The sequence below is a fragment of the Balaenoptera borealis genome (genome assembly GCF_965194805.1).
Source record: "Balaenoptera borealis genome assembly, chromosome: 17".
NCBI lineage: Eukaryota > Metazoa > Chordata > Mammalia > Artiodactyla > Balaenopteridae > Balaenoptera > Balaenoptera borealis.
Window position 1 is genome coordinate 44,840,943 of NC_138876.1, and position 26,613 is coordinate 44,867,555.

The 26,613-nt window shown below is 36.9% G+C and overlaps 1 protein-coding gene across 1 annotated transcript in view; it reads right to left on the reverse strand.

The window, feature by feature from the left end:
- The window catches only part of SLC26A7 (solute carrier family 26 member 7), a 329,129-nt gene that overhangs the window by 75,849 nt on the left and 226,667 nt on the right, over positions 1-26,613 (reverse strand). Inside the window, exons 6-8 of the mRNA XM_082363299.1 lie at positions 7,951-8,103; positions 4,201-4,283; positions 1,446-1,593 (exon numbers count right to left, since the gene is read on the reverse strand). Of these exons, the coding sequence (XP_082219425.1) occupies positions 1,446-1,593; positions 4,201-4,283; positions 7,951-8,103 (384 nt within the window). The remainder of the gene's footprint in view (positions 1-1,445; positions 1,594-4,200; positions 4,284-7,950; positions 8,104-26,613) is intronic.

A 26,613-nucleotide genomic window follows, 5' to 3' on the forward strand; every position in this document is an offset into this window, starting at 1 on the left:
CTCCCAAATTTATATCTCCAGCCTAGACCACTCTTCTGAACTTCAGACTGACATAGCCAACCTGCCACTCAGCGTTTTCATTTGGATGGTTAACAGGTATCTCAAACTTACCTAATCAGGCTATGCTCTATATATTCCCACCCTGGTTCTCCCACATCCTTCCCTGTCTCAAGCTCCAGTTGCTTGAGCCAAAAGCTTTAGAGATAGTCTTGACTACTCTTTTTCCCAGATGGTGTCCACATCCAATGCAGAATTTGTCCCTTTCTCATCTCCTTCACTGCTACATCCTGGTCCAAGTCATCAAGTGTCATTTAGATTATTGCAAAAGCCTCCTAATGTTTTTCTGCTTCTGCTATTGCCAGTAAATAATACAGACAAAAATCCCTGGCCTCACAGACTGGAGTTCTAGTGAGGGAATGCTGACAATAAACAAGATGAGTATGGAAAGTAAAGCAGAGAAAGGAGTGGAAAATTTTGGAATTTAGGATTTTAGCTTACCAAGGAAGGGCTCCCTGAGAAGGGAACATTTGAATAAAGGAGGCATGTAGCTACCTGAGGGTACAAAATTCCTGGAAATGGGGACAGCAAGTACAAATCTCCTGAGCTAGAAACATGACTAGTGAACTCAAGGAAAAACAAGGCAGTAAGTGTGGCTAGAACTATGAAAGAAATATGAGATCATAGAGGAAAAGGGATGGTGACAAGGTCAGGTATGGCCTTGTAAGCCTCGGTAATAGCCTTTTAATCTGAGTACTATGGGAAACCACTGGGAGGTTTTGAGATGAGGAAAGACATGGTCTGCATTATGTACCACTGTATCCCTTGTTCCTAGACCAGTACCTGGTAAATAGTAGGGTTCAATACACATCTGTTGAATGAATAAATCTGCTTTTTTACAGATGACAAAACTGGGACACAGAAACAATTTCAGAGTGAGATTTAGATATAGGTACTTTGGCATTCTAACCACTATTCCATAGCTATCTCTGCAGACCTGTGCAGAAATGTAGGGCCACAGGGCTTGAGACAAGACACTAGCAGAGGTAGATTCAGAAACATGCTCAGTAAACTCTTCATCCTTTGGTATTCTAAGAATAGACCCTTGTAACCTTTAGTTTTTTACTAAGAAGAGTAATATTAGTGTTTTTTGTATTTTGAAAGTCAGCATGCAATGATAAATATATTTAGATTCTCTCCTAAAACCAAATCATCAAGATGTCCCTCTCTAAAACACAGAGTGTACTATAACCAATCCAAGAAAGTCAGATTTCCACCTTTCAATGAATGACTTAGATATTTTCTTTTGTTTTCTTCTACCCATTTGTGTTATACACATAGAAAAGTTGTATTTTTCATAAGTTCAACATTTTCTGGATCTGGGAATACACCGTACAGTGATACAATAGCTATGGAGAGGTGTGGAGAGGGGTTGGGGCATACTCCACCTGGTTGTCATCAACTGAATATTTGAATTTTTTGGCAGATCCTTGAGCAAGAGCCAGTGAGGCCACATAGCCTACAAGTGCCACTCCAAAAGCTTCAGTGATTACTGCAGAGAGGATGTTCATTGGGGGAGCTCTAGGTGGAGGAATGCTGTTGAAAGAAAGACCATATTGAACTCATCAACTTTCATGTTATTTCTGTAACAACTTGCAGTGAATTCAGCTATGGCAATGACTCTGAAGTTTACATAGAATACATGAAATATCCCTGAGAAAACCAAGCAACCTTGCCCTTAGAAGCCTTTTGTTTTCAACATTATTTAGCAGAAAAGCAAAATCACAAAGAACACCACAAGGACAGCTCCGTGTATCTAACTGGCATTCACTCACGGAGAATTCAGGTTATAGCACAGAAAATTTGACTAAACAAAAATTTCCTGTATCAGAACAAAAGCAAATATGGAGCATTCTTTCATTGAATCTTCCTAAACTTTTATTTGGCTGGCATTAGAAACTGTATTTCCTGCCTTGAATACTACAGTGCTGTATGCAAACACTAGTTTACTGTGAGCTACGATTCCTGAGCTAATCCTTAAATTTTCCGTTGAGTTTATAATCTTAATTATGTTTTTTAACATGATTCTTTCACAGTACACTTAACTATTGTTAAAAAAGAGACAACAGGCCCACAATGGAGTCACTTGTGCTAAGACCCATGTAAGCAAACCAAGAATTAATACCTAATTTAACTGCAGTTTCAGCCTCTCCCAGGAATGTAACCTTAGCCAGTCAATCTAGAATTACCTGGTCAGCATTAGCAAGGTAATTTGCCCTTCTGTCCCACATAGGAAAGTGACCTTGCCTGAAACAATCCACTCTTTGCTAGAAACATCCTTTTCCTGCCCTTCCCCTTCTGACTATAAAAGCCTTTCATTTTGTACAGCTCGTCAGTGTTCCTTTTGATTTGCTAGATGGGTTGCTGTTCAATTAAGAAATTGTTGAACAAAGTCAATAAGACCTCTAAATGTACTCAGTTGAATTTTGTTTTTTGACTCTATGTATCCCATGTTAAGAAAAATATCTATAAAGTGTCCAGCTACACTCTGTTGCAAAATACAGGACCACAGTTAGCTGTTTCTCAGTTGTAAATAACTGTTTAAATATTTCTTCCAACTAATACACAGTCATTGTCTTATTGTCTTTTTGAAAACCACTTGAGCCCAGTGTCATTGTTTATTTATCCCTGATGATGCTTTGTGACACTTACTTCCCCTCTTTAAAAAAAAACCCTCTGGGGCAAAAGTAGAAGAAAAAGGGAAAATAATTCATGCTGATTTAATACTGAGCATGTAAATTGAATGCTCAGCACTTTCATATTAGCAGTTTTATTTAATTCTCCCCACAATCTCCAGACCAAGTACCAGTAATGCAATGTATAGAGGAGAAATCATTTTGAGAAATGTATCTAAATCACAAAATGAATTCAACCTCAGTTCCATTTCTTATCAATGCCATGTTTTTTCTATGATTCTTTAAGAAGATGGGTCTGGAAAGGTTACTCAAAATAAAGAAGAATTAGACTGGATGGAGGAGAGGCATGATTTTTTTTTTAACCACTCCTTCAAGTTTATCCCCAAGTCAAATTGATTTGTACCATTACAAGCCCTAAGATATATGATACATAAAAGTGCTACCATTTCAAACTATAAGAACTTTTGTTTCATAAAAAATTGAGCTTGCCTAATTATTAATAATGATAAACTAACCTAGAGAAAAAAACAATAAACTAAATTTGAAGGTGAAAAGTAGAGAACCCTTTAGAAAACACAAGTTGATTCCAATAATCACTATTAGCCTATATCTTTAGCATAAAGGCTAAAGACAGGATTTTTTTAATTATCTTTTTAATCTCTGAGAATTTTTCTACTGTCCTTCCATTTTAATGTAGTTAGAAGCCAAACTTTGGGACTGGAAAATAAAAATATAGAGGACTCAGCAACTCTAACTTCATCCCAAATTTATAAATATTGGTGTATAGTACAGCCCATTAAAAGAGACATCCCCTTTCTCCCCTAAGATGACTTTATTTTCTTTCAGGCTATATTTGGAACAAAATTTTGTCTTTTTAGGGTGAACACCTCTTCTTCTTGTTAATCTTCCTCTTAGTGTCCTGAGGAAGGCTTTAAGACAGGTGGGGAACATGCCCTCATCTCCACTTCCACCCTCTCTTTCAAAATTGTACACCACTCATATCTATAGGTTTGCTATTTCAGATGATGTTTGTGTATTTTTACTATGTTTTAAGTGAAATAAAAATAGTCATAGGAATATGTGAGTGGATTAGGGAAGATTATATCCTACAGCATGACTCTAATTTGGAAATTCAATGCCTTGCTTTCTTTTTCAAATAATATGCATGTAATTTCCAAATCTTTTACCTGAAGCAATGCTGTATAAAATAGTTATCAACTTCCCAAGTAAGAGATAAGCAGTCTAAGAAGTTATTGTTTTCTTTATTGTGAACTGTTTGTTTCTATCATTGTAAAATAGAAATTAATTGGAATTTTGTCCCATAGAGAGCCTTTGAAAGAAATGAAATTCATACCCACCTACCCCCAGTTGCTTCCTCCATCAAAAAACAAATGAAAGAAAGAAAGAAAAGAAAGAAAAAGAAAGAAAGAAAGAAAGAAAGAAAGAAAGAAAGAAAGAAAGAAAGAAAGAAAGAGAGAAAGAAAGAAAAAAAAAAAGATTACATTACCCTTTTGGAATATGACCAACTACTTCTAATCCATATGTGTTTTCCATATTGGTACAATAACAAGTAAATGATGCAGCAATAATCTGTGTGGTTCCATTTGAAAAAAGAAAAAGAAAATTATTCCTGACTTCTCAAACATCTTAAAACTATTTTTAAAAGTAAACACTGTTCATGTGCCCCATGATTTTCTCGAGTAATATAGCAGTTGCACAGATTTTTAAAGACTAAGAAGAATTTTAAAAATCAAAAAATCCCTCTGGGATTTGACAGCACTTAATTTGCAGTCTCAAAAAGTTAATGGTATTACAATAATACAACTTTTCTTATATCCTTCCCAATTGTGTCTGATTCTGAAGGGGAGCAGAACACAGACTATAGGAGCATGTGTGTGCATGCGTGCATGCTTGTGTATGTACAAATACCACAATCCAACCTAAATACTTGTCTCTTGTAATATGAAGGGATGCTTTATAACACAGAACGTTTTCCCTCCATTGCAGCAACCACCTAAGAGTTTAAGATGTTGCATCAATATTCCTAATGTAAGTTAGTAATCAATGATGATTTACTGTCTCCTTGAATAATTTTGAATTTTGAGTTTTGCTATTTCTTGAAGTAAAATATCCTAGTTAATAATGTGTCGAACTTGATACTTTTGAAATTACCTCCCTGGAGTCTCAGGTACATGACTCTCTGTTATATGATATCATGATATATAATAAGTGAAACCAAGTGTTCTCTGAAAGTATCCATGATCACCTTTAAAATGTATGTTCAGAATTCTGTTCAGCATTTGTTTTTACCAGCCATGCCACCTTAATGTTTTCCATCCATTTTCACATTCTTTTTTCATTTTTCTGATAATTTAATAGGTGCTGTAAATTTCACATGGTTATCATATCAGTTTGGTATAACTATTTATATACTACACTTTTTTGTTTAAAAAAGACACATTAATTACCTATTTAAAGTACAAATTTACCATATACATGGTCAGAAAAAAGATATAACAAAATCACACTAGCAAAATAAGGAATATCTAACAATGCCGATAATATTATTTTGTAGGGATTTTTCCTGTGTATTTCTGTTCTCTGTGGTGATATTTAACTGAATTTATAGAAGTTTTTAAAACATTGAATAGACTTAAAAAGCAAAAGAGTCTTGAGGATATTTTTTAAACGCAGCAAAACTCTACAGGTTATACTTTAAACTTTATAGATATTGTGCTATAATTGTATTTTCTACAGAATATAGTAGTAGTTAAAAGTTCAGGCTATTAGGTTGGAATCAGAAGTATTAATGTATCCAAAAATTCCTAAGCCAATAATAAACTTTAATTGCTATCAATTTTCATGAAATATTTATATCAAGTCAGAAAATACTGTGAGCTGTAAAAGAAAATACACCATAGGCACAAGATGCTGGATCCTTATTGAAAATGGAAGAATATATGGTGTTTAATACACATAGCCAATATTAAAATTAAGTAATCTAAGTCACTAACTTGGTCTTTCAGCCAGTGCTTTAGAGGGTTCTAATCTGGTCATCCTCCAACTGTTGCTCTCCCCATAAAATGGGAGTTTTGTGGGGGCAAAGGGAGGTACCCAACTCAAACCTGGACTCCTCTTTCTGGACCACACCCTGAATCATCAGGAATCTATAATTTCCTGCCTAAATGGCTCCAAGCCTACTTCCAGAATACCTTCACCAGGTCTATCCTTCCAGTGTAGCCCAAGGAAAGGCCAAGGGACAGTTGTGGGGCAAGGGTATCCACATTTATACTTATGAATCCCACTGTAGATGAGATATAGCTGAAGTAGGAAGAGAAGAGGCAGGCCAAGGGACTGGCTTTCCCCTTGCTGCCACATTCTGGCAGAACCCAAAGGATTAGGAGAATTCTCTATTTTAACCTGACTTTCAAGGTAATCACTAAGGTATTTTAGTCAAGATAGGAAAATAGAACCTATTTTATTTAACATTTTGATCTATAACTCTTAAGTATTTGGGCCTGCATTATTATTTTTGCCTTAGGTCTTACACATATTAGGGGCAACACTGTATAAGGAGTACCTTTTATTTTTTGTAAGGATAATTCTTACAATTTTTGTATTGAATGAACAACTGTCTTATTCAGTGTTTTATTCAGTATTGAATAAAAAGAGTTCAAGAGTCTTCTTCCCCAAGGTTATTTTCAATTTCTGGTTTCATGAAACATATAATCAAGCTTTTTTTTTTTTTTTTTTACAAGGTGGGGCATATATTATAAAATATTATAGGAATTCAAAAGAGGCATACGCTACATCCAAACAATCAGAAGAGGCTGCTTACCTATCCTCAATTGATATTACAGAGAGTTGCTTACTTAACATTTACATACTTAACACTTAAACTATATTCACTGCTTGACTTTTTCTCTTAACAAATCTGATGAATTATTAATAAAGTCCCATTTATTCCAAAATCCAAGGAAACTTCAAACTCATTCATGACATATTTATTAAAATAACACATTTAGGGAAAAAAATCAATACAATTGTATACATCATTACTGAAAACTGTATACCATCATACAAAAAAGGATTTTATTTTGGGAAATCAATTCCTAATTTATGGCAAGTTTTACTTTACTTTCAGAAATAAAACCACAAAACAACACAGGATATAATAAGCATTCCTTAATACCTATAGGACTTTGGAATAAAATATGTTTCACAGTTGTTTCCATGAAAACTACTAATAATCATAGTACCCTCCACTTGTATGGCTTATTTGAAATACACACACATATACAAGCACACACACATTATATAGATTATATATATGTATCTCTACAAATTATACAAGGCCTAATTATGGAGAGAAGCCATCCATCTTAGTTATGCAGAAAAAAAGTCATATCCCTCAGAGACAGTTGCCAATGTGCTAGCCTTATACATTTACATAAACCTATACCATTTCAACAGTATGAAGGGATATTTCAATAGGTGAAATTATTTAGACACCACTTGTCATATACATGTATATAACACAAAGACCATTAAAAAACTAAAGCCAATTAATAATGAGTAAGTTAGTAGACTGTGGTTGGTTTAACATTTCATTTTCAATGTAATGCTTTGTTTAGTTAAGAGTTTCCATTAGAGGCACTTAAAATTTCAAAATGTATTTTTTAATGCCATAAGCCTTAGGAGCAAAGTATGATTTGTTGCTTTGACAAGTACAACAACAACAAAAAAATCTTAGAGATTCAGCCCTGGCTAGTGAAAATCATGAGTATCCTTTAATAAAGCAAAATTGGGTCAATAAAAACAGTGTCAATAAATTTATCAATCATTAATGGACATTTGTCAATTGATAATAATTCTGTGCATCATACCATACAAATAACATATCAATAGGATGTGGTATCACTTTTTGTTGCTTTAGGAGAATCATGCCAGAAGTCTTTTAGGTCTCATCCTTAGAAATGTCTCCTTATTTAAAATCTTAAGCTACATGTTCTCTTATTTACCTAAAAAAATACAAGCATCTGTGAAAATTGAAAACATGTGTGCCTCCTTTTTAAAATTATTGACTCAAAATATTTCCTGTCTTTACATTAATGTATAGCCATGCAAATTAGCCCTGCTTTAATGAGAGACAGGATTAGCTGTGGCTTACTTTAGACAATAATGTGAGCCTCTGCAGGTTACCCACAGCAACTGCAAGCATTGCAGGGCAGAATGCTAAATGTTGATTCATACTTACCAAGACTAAGTCAACAGGAAGAACAATTTTAATTTTCCTTTTAAACTGTTCATTCAGCTCTTTAACCAGAACAAGCACCACGATGCTCAGCAAGGATAAGAGCAGTGCTTCCAGTCGCACAGACTTGATGTTTTCAAAGACATATGCATAGATCTACAGTAATGAGGAAAAATACAAACAAAATTCAGGATCACCCACAATATATCAAAACTAAAATCTGGCCCCCAAATGAACTCAGTGATGTTTTGTAAAAAATAGCTGAAGGGGTGGGAAGTGGAAAGGTGGGACATAGAAGGGTAGTCAGTGCTGATATAGAGCAAGCTATAATTCATTTGCATGTACAAAATTGCTTTGCCCTTGATTCTTCCACCAAACACAGTGTTTGTTCCTTCCTACATAAGGACACTACTACACTTCCAGCTCCTCCCCAGACACTTATGGGCAGAGATGCTAAAACTCATTAACTACATGCAGATTCATCATTAAGAGCAAGTGAGGGGACTATAGGCTCCCTTGAACCCCACCACTCTTCTTCAAACCCAAGAATCAAAATACACACATACTTTAAATATCAATGGATATATCTGGAAGCTAATAGCTCTGTGTAAGGAGGTATTTGTGATAATCTGTATCTTCCAAATTTTCTCTTACAAAGATGTATGACTTGTATAATTTTAAAGGTTTCACATAGGCCTTAAATACTTATCTTCAAAATGTCTCAACTCCTCCTTTTCTTCGAATATGTTAAATCGGATTTTTATAAACTCATTTCTATTCATCCACAGCTGATTTATTAAGTGTAGTTTCAAGTGATAAAAACTAGTTTTTACTTTAGCATAGAGACAATTCTTATAGTAGCCCAATTTGTTGGTGTTCTTTGCCCTCTCTTTTTAGTATCTCAAAGATAATTTGACCATAACTAAAAATATTGGATTAAGATACTATATAGACAACAGATCAAGAGAATTTATATAGACTATGTTCCTCAGCATCTCCTAAAATTCTGCTCAGTAGGTTTCCTAATTGAACCCATCTGATCCAGGGATCAGGAACATACCTGGTGTAAATGAGGTACATCAGGCTATCTGAATATGGATTCTATATATTGAATACTATCATTAACACTGTAACTCTTTCAAACAAACAAAGAAAATATACTCAGTTAACATGGAGCCTTGTTGGGTGAAAGGGATCGGGGTAATGTAGAATCCAGAATCTCCTTTGTCCACACAGTTAGAAAAAATTGGTTGTGTAATCAAATACATTAAGGAATAATTAAGATAGCTTTAATTGTTACCTTTTTCACAGCATTCTAGTATTCCACACTCCTTGGAAAGAAAATCAGGTACTACAATATCATGGTTATCTGAGATGCAGACAATATTTTTCCTCTCTGCCTAAGCTGTGGATAATAACTGTTCACAGAACTCCTACAGCAAGTGAAGAAGCAGGTTCCATTTCTCATGGTTACCCCTTACTCAAAGCCCAGGACAAAAATCCAAAATGCTACTCAAAGAAATATATTCTATAGCAGATGGAGTCAGAGGGATGTCAAGAAAATTTGGTCCAAATACACAGCTTTCTGATGATTTATTATGATCCTAAGATAAAATTGAGACTATCATTCAGATGATTTGCCAAGAATAAAACAAGCATCCAAACGTTTTAAAGCATTTAGAGGCTTATTCCTTCTGTTTTATCCATGGTATTAAAAGTATGCCATGACAGTGCTTGTATAAGAAATCAGAGAAATGTGAAAAACTCTCAAGCCATACCAAATTTGCTGTAATGTGCATTTCGAGAACATGTGTTTGCAGTAATAAAAATGGCCACCCCAGAATGAAAGGAATGAGAAACTCTCCCCAGGGTTTTTATTGTCTGTCTGAATTAAACTACAATTTGTAGAGCAAATTACATCTCACAAGATGCTCCAGAAGAACATGGAGGTGGGCAGAGGCTTGTTACAACCAGCACGAAGAACACAATAGAAAAATAGGCTGATGAGGAGTTATACTAATGACTATCATGTGGACCCACATGGAGAAATCACAGCTAAAGATGGCTTGTAGGAGATGGGTGACATTTGGAGATAGAAATAGGGACAGGGACAGGCGTGTGCAAACACACACACATGCACACGTTTACACATGCTCATTTAATATAGGTCTAGGCCTCCTAAACACACATTGACATTTCTCATTTCTAGTATAAATCGAGTCATTTGGGTATGCTATCACACACTACACTTCAGTAGATAAAAATTCCTATTGAAGATCATCATTCATTTCCCAGACCTCAGAGAAGTAATGATAGTTTATATGTGTATAGATAAATAAGTAAACTATTTCATCAGAACTGACCAATCTGTTTTATAAAATAGGAGTTTAGCTCATTTTGAGACTATAATATTAGTAATTCTTTAAACTGGCCATTTAATATAACTTGACATAAAATGAAAAATATCAATATATATAAACAAATGCATTTTGAGATATTTCAAAGAATGAAAATTGCCTATCCAACATATACATATATTATTTTTTATAATTTTCTTTAGAGAGGAGACTTTTCTGAAGCACTTAATGTACCTTTACACAAACACATTCATACACACCACTACTTATATAATGTGTTTTTATCTGATTTGGACATTCTTAATACATTTTTTTTTTTTCACTGATGGATTCTCAACTCCTAGAATAGTGTCTGGCAGATAGCAGGCACTCAATAAATACTGTTGAATGAATAAAAGATTTGGTCTAACATAGTAATAGTAACAATAAATCTGTAAATAGGAGTAGATGTTACCCTGAATAAGCAAAATGACAGAAGAACTCACACTCCTCTTTTCTCACTATCAATACTTAGCTATATCATATTAAGGGGATTTGTAGTTATCATTTATTCATTCACTCAACATATTTTTTCATGTTCATTCTGTTTATATTTTTTAAATTTTTATTTTATATTATAGTTGATTAACAATGTTGTTAGTTTCAGATGTAAAGCAAACTGATTCAGTTATACATATGCATGTATCTATTCTTTTTCAAATTAATTTCCCATTTAGGTTATTACAGAATATTAAGCAGCATTCCCTATGCTATACAGTAGGTCCCTGTTGGTTATCAATTTTAAATATAGCAGTATGTATAAGTCAATCCCAAACTCCCAATCTATGCCTCCCCCTCTATCTTCCACACTGGTAACCATAAGTTCATTCTCTAATCTGTATGTTTCTGTTTTGTAAATAAGTCCATTTGTATCATTTTTTTAAGATTCCACATATAAGTGGTATCATAGGATACTTGTCTTTCTCTGTGAGACTTACTTAACTTAATATGATAATCTCCAGGTACATCCATGTTGAGGCAAATGACAATATTTCATTCTTTTTAAAGGCTGAGTGATATTCCATTGTATATGTGTACCACATTTTCTTTATCCTTTCATCTATATATGGACATTTAGGTGGCTTGCATGTCTTGGCTATTGTACACAACACTGCAATGAATATTGGGGCGCATGTATATTTTTGAACTATGGTTTTCTCTGGATATATGCCCAGGAGTGGGATTGCTGGCTCATATGGTAACTCTATTTTTAGTTTTTTAAGGAACCTCCATACTGTTCTGCATAATGGCTGTACCAGTTTACATTCCCACCAACAGTGTAGGAGGGTACTCTTTTTCCCACACCCTCTCCAGAATTTTTTGTTTGTAGATTTTTTGATGGTGACCATTCTGACTGGTGAGAGGTGATACCACATTGTAGTTTTTATTTTCATTTCTCTAATAATTAGCGATGTTGAGCAACTTTTCATGTGCTATTTAGCCAAATGTATATGTTCTTTGGAGAAATGTCTGTTTAGATCTGCCCATTTTTTGATTGGGCTCTTTGTTTTTTTGATATTGAGCTGCATGCACTCTTTGTATATTTTGGAGATTAATCCCTTGTTGGTCTCATTGTTTGCAAATATTTTCTCCCATTCTGGAGGTTGTCTGTTCATTTTTTTTTATGGTTTCCTTTCTGTGCAAAAGTTTTTGAGTTTAATTAGATCCCATATGTTTATTTTTGTTTTTATTTCCATTACTCTAGGAGACGGATCTAAAAAGATATTGCAGCGATTTATCTCAAAGAGTGTTCTGCTTATGTTTTCCTCTAAGAGTTTTATAATATACGGTCTTACATTTAGGCCTTTAATCCATTTTGGATATTTTTATGTATGCTGTTAAAGAATATTCTAATTGCATTTTTTTACATGCAGCTGTCCAGTTTTCCAAACACCACTTATTGAAGAGACTGTCTTTCCTCCATTGTAGGGTCTTGCCTCATTTGTTGTAGATTAATTGACCATAGGTGCATGGGTATATCTCTGGGCTTTCTATCCTGGTCCATTGATCTATATTTCTGTTTTTTGTGCCACTACCATACTATTTTGATGATGTAGCTTTGTAGTAGAGTCTGAAGTCAGGGAGCCTGACTCCAACAGCTCCAGTTTTCTTTCTCAAGATTGCTTTGGCTAATCATGGTCTTTATGTTTCCGTACAAATTGTAAAGTTTTTTGTTCTAGTACTGTGAAAAATGCCATTGGTAATTTTATAGGAATTGCATTGAATCTGTAGATAGCCTTGAGTAGTATAGTCATTTTGACAATATTGATTCTTCCAATCAAAGAACATGGTATATCTCTCCATCTGTTTGTGTCATCTTTGATTTCTTCATCAGTGTCTTAAAGTTTTGGAGTACAGGTCTTTTGCCTCCTTAGGTAGGTTTATTTCTAGGTATCTTATTCTTTTTGATATGATGGTAAATCGGATCATTTCTTTAATTTCTCTTTCTGATCTTTCATTGCCAGTGTATAGAAATGCAACAAATTTATGTGTATTAATTTTGTATCCTGCAAATTTACTTTACTCATTGATGTAGGAGATTTCTGGTAGCATTTTTAGGATTTTCTATGTATAGTATCCTGTCATCTGCAAACAGTGACAGTTTTACTTCTTCTTTTCCAAATTGGATTCCTTTTATTTCTTTTTCTTTGCTGATTGCCATGGCTAGGACTTCCAAAACTATGTTGAATAAAAGTGGCAAGAGTGAACATCCTTGTCTTGTTCCTAATCTTGGAGGAAATGCTTTTAGCTTTTCACCATTGAATATGATGTTAGCTGTGGGTTGGTTAAATACAACCTTTATTATTTTGAGGTATGTTTCCTCTATGCCCACTTTCTGGAGAACTTTTATCATAAATGGCTGTTGAATTTTGTCAAAAGCTTTTTCTGCATCTACTGAGATGATCATATAGTTTTTATTCTTCAGTGTGTTGATGTGGTGTATCACATTGATTGATTTGTGTGTACTGAAGAATCCTTGCATCCCTGGGATAAATCACACGATCTTGGTGTATGATCCTTTTAATGTATCGTTGGATTCAGATTGCTAGTATTTTGTTGAGGATTTTTCTGTCTATGTTCATCAGTGTTATTGACGTGTAATTTTCTTTTCTTGTGGTATCTTTGCCTGGTTTTGGTGTCAGGGTTATGTTGGTATCATAGAATGAGTTTGGAAGTGTTCCAAACACTGCAATTTTTTGGAATAGTTTCAGAATGATAGGTGTTAACTCTTCTCTAAATGTTTGATAGAATTTTCCTGTGAAGTCATCTGGTCCTGGACTTTTGTTTTTTTTGGAGTTTATTAATCACAGTTTCAATATTAGTACTTGTGATTGGTCTGTTCATATTTTTTATTTCTTCCTGGTTCAGTCTTGGAAGGTTGTATCTTTCTAAGAATTTGTCCATTTCTTCTAAGTTGTCCACTTTATTGGCATATAGTGGCTTGTAGTAGTCTGTAATGATCCTTTGTATTTCTGTGGTGTCCATTACAACTTCTTTTTCATTTATAATTTTATTGATTTGAGCCCTCTCCCCTTTTACTTGATGAGTGTGGTTAAGGTTTATCATTTTTGTTTATCTTTTCAAATAACCTGCTTATAGTTTCATTGATCTTTTCTATTATCTTGTTCATCTCTTTTCATTAATTTCTGCTCTGATCTTTATGATTTCTTCCCTTCTACTAATTCTGGGTTTTGTTTGTTCCTCTTTCTCTAGTTGCTTTAGGTGTAAGGTTAGGTTGTTTATTTCAGATTTTTCTTGTTTCCTGAGGTAAGATTGTATTGCTGTAAACTTCCCTCTTAGAACTGCTTTTGTGAAGATGGTAGTGGGGCAGGACACAGAGTTCATGTCTCCCCACAACTAGGGCACCTGCCAGACACTGTTGGGGGACCTTGATGCCCAAAGAAATGGGAGGAACCCCCAAGTGACCAAGTAGGATGTGGGGGGAGTGAGGGGGGAGGAGAAGTGGAGGCTGGACAGGACTGGTGCCCCTGAGGGGTGGCTGGGAGGGGAGGGGTTCCCACGCCTGGAGGGACCCTCAAGGGTCTCGGAGGATCACAGGGGAGCATGCCTAGCATTTTGCCTGCCCAATTGGACCCCAGGAAGCCTGCAGGGCTCCAGGCCGGGTCTTCCATTCTCTGGGGCCCCCTCTGGCCTCGTGGGTCCTAGGGGCATTGGAAGGAGGGAGAAGGGGGAATAGCAGCAGAAGCAAACATGGAGGGGCACTCTGGGATTGGAGGATCACGGGAGGTGTGGGGGACATTTCCCCCACCCTCTTGAGCCCCAGGAATGCTGCTGGGCTCCTGGATCTGGTCCTGCATCCTCTGGGGCCCTCTCCAGACTTGTGGGTCCTAGGAGCCTGTGAGGGAGGGAGGTGGGGGAAAGAGTAGAAGAGGTGGATGGTGGGTGGGTGACCTTCTACAACAGGAGGATCAGGGGAGGTGCAGCGGGCCTTTCACCTGCCCACTCAGCCCTGAGAAGCCTGCCAGGCTCCCAGGCCAGGTCACCTGCCCTCCGAGGCCCCCTCCAGGCCACGTTGGTCCTAGGGGAGTAGGAAGGAGGTGGGGGAGAAGAGGAGAGGCAGACGAGGAGGGGCTGTCTGGGATCTGAGGATCAAGGAAGGCATGCAGGGCACTTCCCACACTCACTTGGGCCCTGGAAAGCCTGGTACTCTGCCCTTTGGGTTCCCAGGCCTGGTACTCTGCCCTTTGAGGCCACCTCCAGCTGTAGGGGTCCTAGGGATGTAGGAGGGAAGGAGGAGGGGGGAAAAGGAGGAGAGGTGGTTGGGGGGAAAAGGAGGAGAGGTGGTTGGGGGGACCCTCCAGGGCCAGGGAATCAGGGGAAGCACCGCAGGCATTTCCCCCACCCACTCAGGCCCAGTGAGCCTGCTGGGGTCCTGGACCTGGTCCTCCACCCTCCAAGGCCAGAAGCACTGATGGGCGCCTTGTGCTACACTGAACCAAAGTCCAACCCCCTAGCCCCCTTAGCCGTGTGCATCCTAAGCATAGGCTCTGCCCACCACCTAAACCCCGCCCCTTCCTAAACCCCGGCCCCACACAGTGAAAGCCTTTTCTGGCTTTTTTTTCCTCCTCTTTTTCACTATTGCGGTTCTGTTTTACCTTCAGTTGTTGTTTCATCTGTATTTTTATTTTTTATCTTTCTAACATATCTTTTATTTTTCTAACCTTATTTTATTTTTACTCTTTGCTATTTACTGCTCCTTTTTTTCGTTTTTTTCTTTTTCTCACTCTGCATGGCTTGAGGGATCTTGGGACATGAGCTGGGGGTTGGGCCACAGCTCCTGCAGTGAGAGCTCTGAGTCTGAACCATTGGACTAACAGAGAACCTCAGACCACAGGGAATATTCATCAGAGTGAGGTCTCCTGGAGGTCCTCATCTTGGCACTGAGACCCAGCTCTACCCAACAGTCTACAAACTCCAGTGCTGGATGCCTCAGGCCAAACAACCAGTAAGACAGGAACACAATCCAATCAATCAATAAAAACATGAGATGACAAAAAAATATGTCACAGATGAAGGAGCAAGGTAAAAACCTACAAGACCAAATAAATGAAGAGGAAATGGGCAACCTACCTGAAAAAGAATTCAGAGTAATCATAGTAAACATGATCCAGAATCTCAGAAAGAGAATGGAGGTATGGATTAAGAAAATAAAAGAAATGTTTAACAAAGATTTAGAAGAACTAAAGAACAAACAGAGGCAAACAACACAATAAATGAAATGAAAACTACACTAGAAGGAATCAATAACAGAATAACTGAGGGAGAAGAACAAAAAAGTGAGCTGGAAGACAGAATGGTAGAAATAACTGCCGAGGAGCAGAATAAAGAAAAAAGAATAAAAAGAATTGAAGACAATCTCAGAGACTTCTGGGACAACACTAAACTAACCAATATTCGAATTATAGGGGTCCCAGAAGAAGAAGAGAAAAGAGAAAGCGTATGAGAAAATTTTTGAAGGGATTATAGTGGAAAACTTCCCTAACATGGGAAAGGAAATAATCAAGGCCAGGAAGTGCAGTGAGTCCCATACAGGAAAAACCCTAGGAGAAACACACCAAAACACATATTAATCAAACTAACAAAAATTAAATTCAAAGAAAAATATTGAAAGCAGCAAGGGAAAAGCAAAAAATAACATACAAAGGAATCCCAACAAGGTTATCGGCTGATTTTTCAGCAGAAACGCTGCAGGCCAGAAGGGAGTGGCAGGATATACTTAAAGTGATGAAAGAGAAAAAACTACAGCCAAGATTACTCTGTCCAGCAAGGATCTCATTGTGATTTGATGGAGAAATCAAAAGCTTTACAGACAAGCAAAAGCTAAGAGAATTCAGCACCACCAAACCAGCTTTATAACAAATGCTAAAGGAACTTCTCTAGGCGGGAAACACTAGAGAAGAAAAAAACACCAAAAAACAAACCCAAAACAATTAAGAAAATGGTAATAGGAACATACATATTGATAATAACCTTGAATGTAAATGTATTAAATGCTCCAACAAAAAGACACAGACTGGCTGAATGGATACCAAAACAAGATCCATATTTATGCTGCTTACAAGAGACCCATTTCAGACCTAGGGACACATACAGACTGAAAGTGAGGGGATGGAAAAAGATATTCCATGCGAATGGAAATCAAAAGAAAGCTGGAGTAGCAATATTCATATCAGACAAACTAGACACTAAAGTAGTGTTACAAGAGACAAGGAAGGACACTACATAATGATCAAGGGGTCAATCCAAGAAGAAGTTATAACAAATATAAATATTTATGCACCCAACATAGGAGCACCTCAGTACATAAGGCAGATTCTGACAACCATAAAAAGGGAAATTGACAGTAACACAATAATAGTAGGGGACTTTAACACCCCACTTACACCAATGGACAGATCATCCACACAGAAATAAATGAGGAAACACAAGCTTTAAATGACACAATAGAACAGACAGATTTAATTGATATTTATAGGACATTCCACCCAAAGGTGGCAGAATACACTTTCTTCTCAAGAGCACATTGAACATTCTCCAGGATAGATCACATCTTGGGTCACAAATCAAGCCTCAGAAAATTTAAGAAAATTGAAATTGTATCAAGCATCTTTTCTGACCACATGCTGTGAGACTGGCAATCAATTACCAGAAAAAAAAAAAAAACTGTAAAATACACAAATACATGGAGGCTGAGGAGTGCACTACTAAATAACCAAGAGATCATTGAAGAAATCGAAGAAGAATTTAAAAAAATACATGGAAACAAATGACAACAAAAACAAGACAACCCAAAACCTATGCAATGCAACAAAAGCAGTTCTAAGAGCGAAGTTTATATCAATTCAATCTCACCTCAAGAAACAAGAAAAATCTCAAATAAACAGTCTAACCTTACACCTAAAGCAACTAGAGAAAGAAGAAGAAAGAAAATCCAAAGTCAGTAGAAGGAAAGAAATCATAAAGATCAGAACAGAAATAACTGAAATAGAAAAGAAGAAAACAATAGCACAGATAAATAAAATTAAAAGCGGGTTTTTTGAGAAGATAAACAAAATTGATAAAACTTTAGCCACATTCATCAAGAAAAAAAACCAGACAGGACTCAAATCAATAAAATTAGAAATGGAAAAGGAGAAATTACAATAGACACCACAGAAATAGCAAGGATCATAAGAAACTACTACAAACAACTATATGTGAATAAAATGGACAACCTGGAAGAAATGGACAAACTCTTGGAAAGGTACAATTTTCCAAGACTGAAACAGGAAGAATTAGAAAATATAAACAGATCTATCACAAGTATTGAAATTGAAACTGTGATTAAAAATCTTCCAAAAAGCAAAAGTCCAGGACCACATGGCTTCACAGCTGCATTCTATCAAACATTTGGAGAAGAGGTAACACCTATCCTCCTCAAACTCTTCCAAAAAATTGCAGAGGGAGTAACACTTCAAAGTTCTTTCTATGAAGCTACCATCACGCTGATACCAAAACAAGACAAAGATATCACAAAAAAAGTAAATTAGAGACTAGTAACACTGATGTACATAGATGCAAAAATCCTGAACAAAATATGAGCAAACAGAATCCAACAACACAGTAAAAGGATCATAGACCATGATGGAGTGGGGTTTATCCCAGGAATGCAAGGATTCTTCAATATACACAAATCAATCAATGTGATACATCATACTAGCAAAATGAAGAATAAAAAATATATGATCATCTCAATAGATGCAGAAAAAGCTTTCAACAAAATTCAACACCCATTTATGATGAAAACTCTCCAGAAAATGGACATAGAGGGAACCTACCTCAACATAATAAAGGCCATATATGACAAACCCACAACAAATATCATTCTCAATGGTGAAAAACTGAAAGTATTTCCTCTACGATCAGGAACAAGTCAAGGGTGTCCACTCTTGCCACTATTATTCGACATAGTTTTGGAAGTCTTAGCCATGGCAATCAGAGAAGAAAAAGAAATAAAGGAATACAATTTGGAAAAGAAGTAAAACTGTCACTGTTTGCAGATGACAGGATACTATACATAGATAATCCTAAAGATGCCACCAGAAAACTACTAGAGCTAATCAACGAATTTGGTAAGGTTGCAGGATACAAAATTAATGCACAGAAATCTCTCACATTCTTATACACTAATAATGAAAAATCAGAAAGATAAATTAAGGAGCAATCATATTTACCATCACAACAAAAAGAATAAAATACCTAGGAATAAACCTACATAAGGAGGCAAAAGACCTGTATGCAGCAAACTATAAAACACTGATGAAAGAAATCAAAATGACACAAACAGGTGGAGAAATATACCATGTTCTTGGTTTGGAAGAATCAATATTGTGAAAACGACTATACTACCCAAAGCAATCTACAGATTCAATGCAATCCCTATCAAACTACCAATGGCATTCTTCACAGAATTAGAGCAAAAAATTTCACAATTTGTATGGAAACACAAAAGACCCCAAATAGCCAAAGCAATCTTGAGAAAAAAAAAAAAAAAAAAAAACAGAGCTGGAGGAATCAGGCTCCCCAACTTCAAACTATACTACAAAGCTATAGTAATCAAGACAGTATAGTACTGGCACAAAAACAGAAATATAGATCAATGGAACAGGATAGAAAGCCCAGAGATAAACCCACACACTAATGGTCACCTAATTTATGACAAAGGAGGCAAGAACATACAATGGAGAAAAGACAGCCTCTTCAATAAGTGCTCCTGGGAAAACTGGACAGCTACATGTAAAAGAATGATATTAGAACACTACTTAACACCATACACAAAAATAAACTCCAAATGGATGAAAGACCTAAATGTAAGACTGGATACTTAAAACTCTTAGAGGAAAACATAGGAAAAACACTCTGACATAAACCACAGCAAGATCTTTTTTGACCCACTTCCTAGAGTAATGAAAATTAAAACAAAAATAAACAATTGGGACCTAATGAACCTCAAAAGCTTTTGCACAGCAAAGGAAACCATAAACAAGCTGAAAAGACAACCTTCAGAATGGGAGAAAATATTTGCAAATGAAGCAATAGACAAAGGATTAATCTCAAAAATATAGAAACAGCTCATGGAGCTCAGTACCAAAAAAACAAACAACTCAACCAAAAAATGGGCAGAAGACCTAAATAGACATTTCACCAAAGAAGACATACATATGGCCAAGAGGCAAATGAAAAGATGCTCAACATCACTAATTATTAGAGACATGCAAGTCAAAACTACAATGAAGTATCACCTAACACTGCTCAGAACGTCCATCATCAGAAAATCTACAAACAATAAAAACTGGAGAGGGTATGGAGAAAAGGGAACCCTTTTGCACTGTTGGTGGGAATGTAAATTGATACAGCCACTATGAAGAACATTGTGGAGGTTCCTTAAAAAACTAAAAATAGAACTACCATATGACACAGCAATCCCACTACTGGGCATATACCCTTAGAAAACCATAATCCAAAAAGATACATGTACCACAATGTTCATTGCAGCACTATTTACAATAGCCAGGACATGGAAACAACCTAAATGTCCAACAATAGATGAATGGATAAAGACGACGTGGTACATACATACAACGGAATATTACTCAGCCATAAAAAGGAATGAAATTGGATCATTTGTAGAGATATGGATGGACCTAGAGTCTGTCACACAGAGTGAAGTAAGCCAGAAAGAGAAAAACAAATATTGTATATTAATGCATATATGTGGAATATAGAAAAATGGTACAGATGAACTTATTTGTAGGGCAGGAATAGAGATGTAGACATAGAGAACAGACATGTGGACATGGGGGGTAAGGGGAGGGTGGGATGAACTGGGATATTAGGTTTGACATAAATACACTACCGTGTGTAAAATAGATAGCTAGTGGGAACCTGCTGTATAGCACAGAGAGCTCAGTTCGGTGCTCTGTGATGACCTAGGTGGGTGGGATGGGGAGGTGGGAGGGAAGTCCAAGAGAGAGTGGATATAGGTATATGTATATAGCTGTTTCACTTCATTGTACAGCAGAAACCAACACAGCATTGTTAAGGAATTTTACTCCAATAAAAAATTAAAATTAAAATTAATAAATTAATTTTAAAAAGAATTGCTTTTGCTGCATCCCTTAGGTTTGGGATCATTGTGTTTTCATTGTTATTTGTCTCTAGGTATTTTTTTATTTCTTCTTTGATTTCTTCAGTGATCCATTGGTTGTTCAGTAGCATATTGTTTATCCTCCACATGTTTGTGTTTTTTTTACAGTTGTTTCCTTGTGGTTGGTTTCTAACTCATAGCATTGTGGTTAGAAAAGATGCTTGATATGATTTTAATTTTCTTAAATTTACCATGGCGTGCTTTCTGGCCCAGCATGTGATCAATCCTGGAGAATGTTCCATGTGCACTTGAGAAGAATGTGTATTCTGGTGCTTTTGGGTGGAATGTTCTATAAATATCAATAAAGTCCATCTGGTCTAATGTATCATTTAAGGCCAGTGTTTCCTTATTGATTTTCTGTCTGGATGATCTGTCCATTGATGAGAGTGGTGTTAAAGTCCCCCACTATTGTGTTTCTGTTGATTTCTCCTTTTATGGCTGTTTTATTTGCCTTATATATTGAGGTTCTCCTATGTTGGGTGCACATATATTTACAATTGTTATATCTTCTTCTTGGATTGATCCCTTGATCACTATGTAGTGCCCTTCTTGGTCTCTTGTAACAGTTTTTATTTTAAAGTTGATTTTGTCTGATATGAGTATTGCCACTCCAACTTTCTTTTGATTTCCCTTTTCATGGAATAACTTTTTCCATCCCCTCACTTTCAGTCTCTATGTGTCTCTAGGTCTGAAGTGGGTCTCTTGTAGACAGCATATATATGGGTCTTGTTTTTGTATCCATTCAGCCAGTCTATGTCTTGGTTGGAGCATTTAATCCATTTACATTTAAGGGAATTACTGATTTTGTATATTCTTACTGCCATTTTCTTAATCGTTTTGGATTTGTTCTTCTAGGTCTTTTTCTTCCCTTCCTCTTTTGTTCTCTTGTGATTTGATAATAATTTTAGTGCTGTGTTTGGATTCCTTTTTCTTTTTTGTGTGTTTATCTCTTGTAGATTTTTGGTTCACAGTTATCATGAGGTTTTGATACAGTAGTCTATAAATAAACAAGATTGTTTTAAGTTGCTTGTCTTTTATTTTCAAATGCACTTCCAATATCCTGCATTTGTGCTCTCCTCGTCTCACGATTGCTGGTTTTGATATATTTGTGTGTGGATGATTTCCTACCTTTCCTGTATGTTTGCCTTTACCGGTGTGCTTTTCCATTCATATTTTTCTTTTTACTAGTTGTGGCCTTTTCTTTTCCACCTAGAGAAGTTCCTTTAGCATTTGTTGCAAAGCTGGTCTGGTGGTGATGAATTCTCTTAGCTTTTTCTTTTCTGTAATACTTTTGATTCTCCATCGAATCTGAATGAGGGCCTTGCTGGGTAAAGTATTCTTGGTTGTAGGTTCATCCCTTTCATCATTTTAAATATATCATGCCACTCCCTTCTGGACTGCAGAGTTTCTTCTGAGAAATCAGCTGATGACCTTATGGGAATTCCCTTGTTTGTTATGTTGCTTTTCCCTTTGATGCTTCTAACATTTTTTCTTTGTTTCTAAGTTTTGTCAGTTTGATTACTCTGTGTCTTGACATGTTCCTCCATGGATTTTTCCTGCCTGGGACTTTCTGTGCTTCTTGGACTTGGGTGACTGTTTCCTTTCCCATGTTTGGGAAGTTTTCATCTATTATCTCTTCAATTATTTTCTCAGGTCTTTCCTCTCTCTTTTCTCCTTCTAGGACCCCTGCCATGGAAATGTCAGTGACTTTAATGTTTACCCAGAGGTCTCTTAGACTGTCCTTATTTCTTTTCATTCTTTTTTCTTTATTCTCTTCCACAACAGTGATTTCCAGCATTCTGTCTTCCAGATCACTTATCCGTTCTTCTGCCTCAGTTATTCTGCTATTGATTCCTTCTAGTGTATTTTTCATTTCAGTTATTGTATTGTTCATCTCTGTTTGTTTGTTCTTTATTTCTTCTAGCTCTTTGTTAAACATTTCTTATATCTTCTCGATCTGTGCCTCCATTCTTCATCCAAGATCTTGGATATCTTTACTATCATTACTCTGAATTCTTTTTTGGGTAGATTGCCTATCTCCACTTCACTTAGTTGTTCTGGGGTTTTATCTTGTTCCTTCATCTGGAACATATTCCTCTGCCAGCTTATTTTGTCTAACTTTCTGTGATTGTGGTTTCCATTCCACAGGCTGCAGGACTGTAGTTCTTCTTGCTTCTGCTCTCTGCCCCCTGGTGGGTGAGGCTGTCTAACAGACTTGTGCAGACTTCCTGATGGGAGGGACATGTTTCTGCCCACTGGTTTGTGGAACTGGGTCTTGTCCCTCTGGTGAGCAGGGCTGTGTCAAAGGATGTGTTTAGCAGGAAGCTGTGTGCTCAGGAAGACTTTAAGCACCCTGTCTGCTGATGAGTGGGGCTGTGTTGCTGCCCTGTTGGTTGTTTGGCCTGAGGTGTCCCAGCACTGGAGCCTACAGGCTGTTGTGTGGGACCCCCTCTTGGTGGAAAAATGGCAGCCTCCAGGAGTGCTCATGCCAGTGAGTACTCCCCAGAACTACCACTGCCAATGTATTTGTCCCTTCAGTGAGTCACAACCACCCCCTGCCTCCACAGGAGACCCTCCAATTCTACCAGCTAGGTCTGAACCCAGCTCTTATGAGGTCACTGCTTTTTTCACCATGTCCTGGTGCACATGAGACCTTGTGTGTGCCTTCCAAGAGTGGAGTTTCTGTTTACCCCAGTCTTGTGGAATTCCTCCAATCAAACACCACTGGCCTTCAAAGCGATTCTCTGGAGGCTCCTCCTCCCATTGCTAGACCCCCAGGCTGGGGAGCCTGATGTGGGGCTCAGAACTTTCACTCCTGTGGGAGAACTTTTGTGGTATAATTATTTTCCAGTTTGTGGGTCACCCACCCAATGGGTATGGGATTTTATTTTATCATAATTATGCTGCTCCAACTGTTTCATTGTGGTTTCTCCTTTTTCTCCTTTTTCTTTGGATGTAGGATATTCTTTGTGTTAGTTTCCAGCATTTTTTTTGTTGATGGTTATTCAGCAGTTAGTTGTGATTTTGATGTTTCTGTAAGGAGAGGTGAATTCACATCCTAATACTGCACCATCTTTCTGAGGTAGCCCCTGGAAACCTGGAGATCCCATCATGACATGGCTACTGCTATTATTTGGAGAAGCAATCTTACTCAACATGTTTATTAAGGTTCTACTTGTGCAAGACATTGATCTAAATTTTAAACCTATTATTACAGTAAATCTCAAGTAATCCATCTTTGATATATGTTATCTGATCTAAATAATCAGGTGTTTAATCACTCTGTTTTTATAAGAATGAAGCAAAACCCAAAGCTAAGAAAACCTCATATTCAGGATTTAATTAAGAAAAAAAGGAGGTCATACCCTTTAAAGAGTATCTCCTTGTACAACTGTTACTGAAGTTCTAAAGAAGGCCCTGCCTAGAAACACCTGTGCCCAGAGAAAAATAGGTTTGTGTTTCACTAGAGAAACAACAAAGTGATAGTATAACCAGCAACATTTAATAAATCTGACAGTACACTACTTTGTAGTAGGTATTAAGTACTGATCTGAAATCTATGAATCTTAATTCCCAATATACGACTTTGAGTCAGTCATCGACCACAAATCCAGGAATATCTCCAGAAAAATGGTAACATTCATACATGCTTGTTACCATGTGTTCAGACTTTGGTCTGAAAACACATTTGGCATAATCTGTGCATAGACATTTGTCTAAAATCCAGTGACCAGTACCCTTATAGGAGACAGAAGAGGAGCAGACACACACACAGAGGGGAAGGCCATGTGGTGACAGAGGCACAGTTTGGTGTGATGCAGCCACAAACCAAGGAATGTCTGGAGCTACCAGAAGCTAGAAGACAAGGAATGATTCTCCCCTAGAACCTCCAGAGCATGTGTGGCCCTGGTGACACCTTGATTTTGGACTTCTTGCCTCTGTAAATGAGAGAATAAATTTTTGTGTGCTGTTACCATGTTTATGGTAATTTATTACAGTAGCCATAGGCTACAAACACAGTTACCAAGTAAAATGCTTCTCACTGCTGAGACAATGCAAAGATGGTGTAATGGGCTCAATTGTGTTTCCCTAAAATTCATATGTTGAAGCCCAAATCCTCAATAACTCATAATGTGACCCATAATATTTGGAGACAGGGCCTTTAAAGAGGTAATTAAGTTAAAAATGATGCTTTTAGGGTGGGCCCTAATCCAATCTGACTGGTGTCTTTATAAAAAGAAGAGCTTAAGACAGATAGAGAGACACCAGGAATGCACATGCACAGAGGTGCTACCATGAGAAGAGGCAGGAGGGTGGTCATATACAAGCAAAGGAGAGAGGCCTCAGAGCAAACCAGCCATGCTGGCATCTTGATTTTTGATTTCCAGCATTCAAAACTGTGAGAAAATACATTTCTATTTTTTAAGCCACCCAGTCTATACAGTTTGTCATGGCAGCCCTAACAATACAGAGGACAAAGGGACTCACAGCTTTTGCCTTTGGAGTTCCCTATATACCCTAGTAAATTCCTTCCTCTTCAAGTTAACAAAGATAAAAGTAACCAAGATAAAACACAAAATGAAACTAAACAGAAAGCTTTTAGTAACAGTGACTAAACAATTAGTACCATTAAGAGAGACAGCCAACTGATTAAGCACTTGTCACAAATACGCATGGTGGATAGCTGTGGTAAGGATTTCAACTACAGTGCCTAACAAAGGCAGTATTTAGAAGACACTTGTCAGAGCTAGAAAGACCTTAGAAATCAACCAGTTGAATGTACTCATTCTACAGATGTAGAAACCAAGGCTCCAAAGATTTGTAACTTACCTTATCCTAGGAGACTTGGCTTGTGAGTGACAGAGTCAAGACTGTGACTCAGGTTCTCTGAACCCTAGAGCAACACATTCACCAATGCCTCACACACTATTCTCTTCTTTCAGTCCAGCAAACAATTTTTCCAAACTTCCCTGGTGCTTCCTTTTTCCCTTGGGATATATGGAGGGGAGATGCCACCCTTTGAAAGAGAGACTATCATGGAGCATGGAGTCTTTGATTTTGTTTGTTAGTGGTGGGATTCAATGGCACCTATCTGCTTCTCAGACAAACAAGCTCTACCCACCTGCTGCCTTGTGCCTTTAACACCAGCAGCAGAATCACATCAATCCAAGGGAAGCAATAATGCCTTCCAATTTAATTCTAAAAACTGTGAGAACAGGAACCATGACTGTTTTTTCTTAACATATACACATTTGGTGAAAGTATACTTGTATCTATACAGTGCATTCACCTTAGTTCCTTCTCTCCACCTCGAATGGAAAGAAATTTTTATATTATCCCTACCACAAACATATGGTGGGAGGGCAGACTGAGATGGAAAGAATAGGAGAGATTGTTTAAAATTCATCACTTTCTAGAAGAGTGGGGGAACTAACTTTTCCAGGCACTAGGCTAGCCAATTATATACAGTGACTCATTTAATTACTCAATTAATATAAGGTGAGCATAATCACTTCTTCACTCTATCACATTATCTGCTTCAATTACACTGCCTGGTTTTCT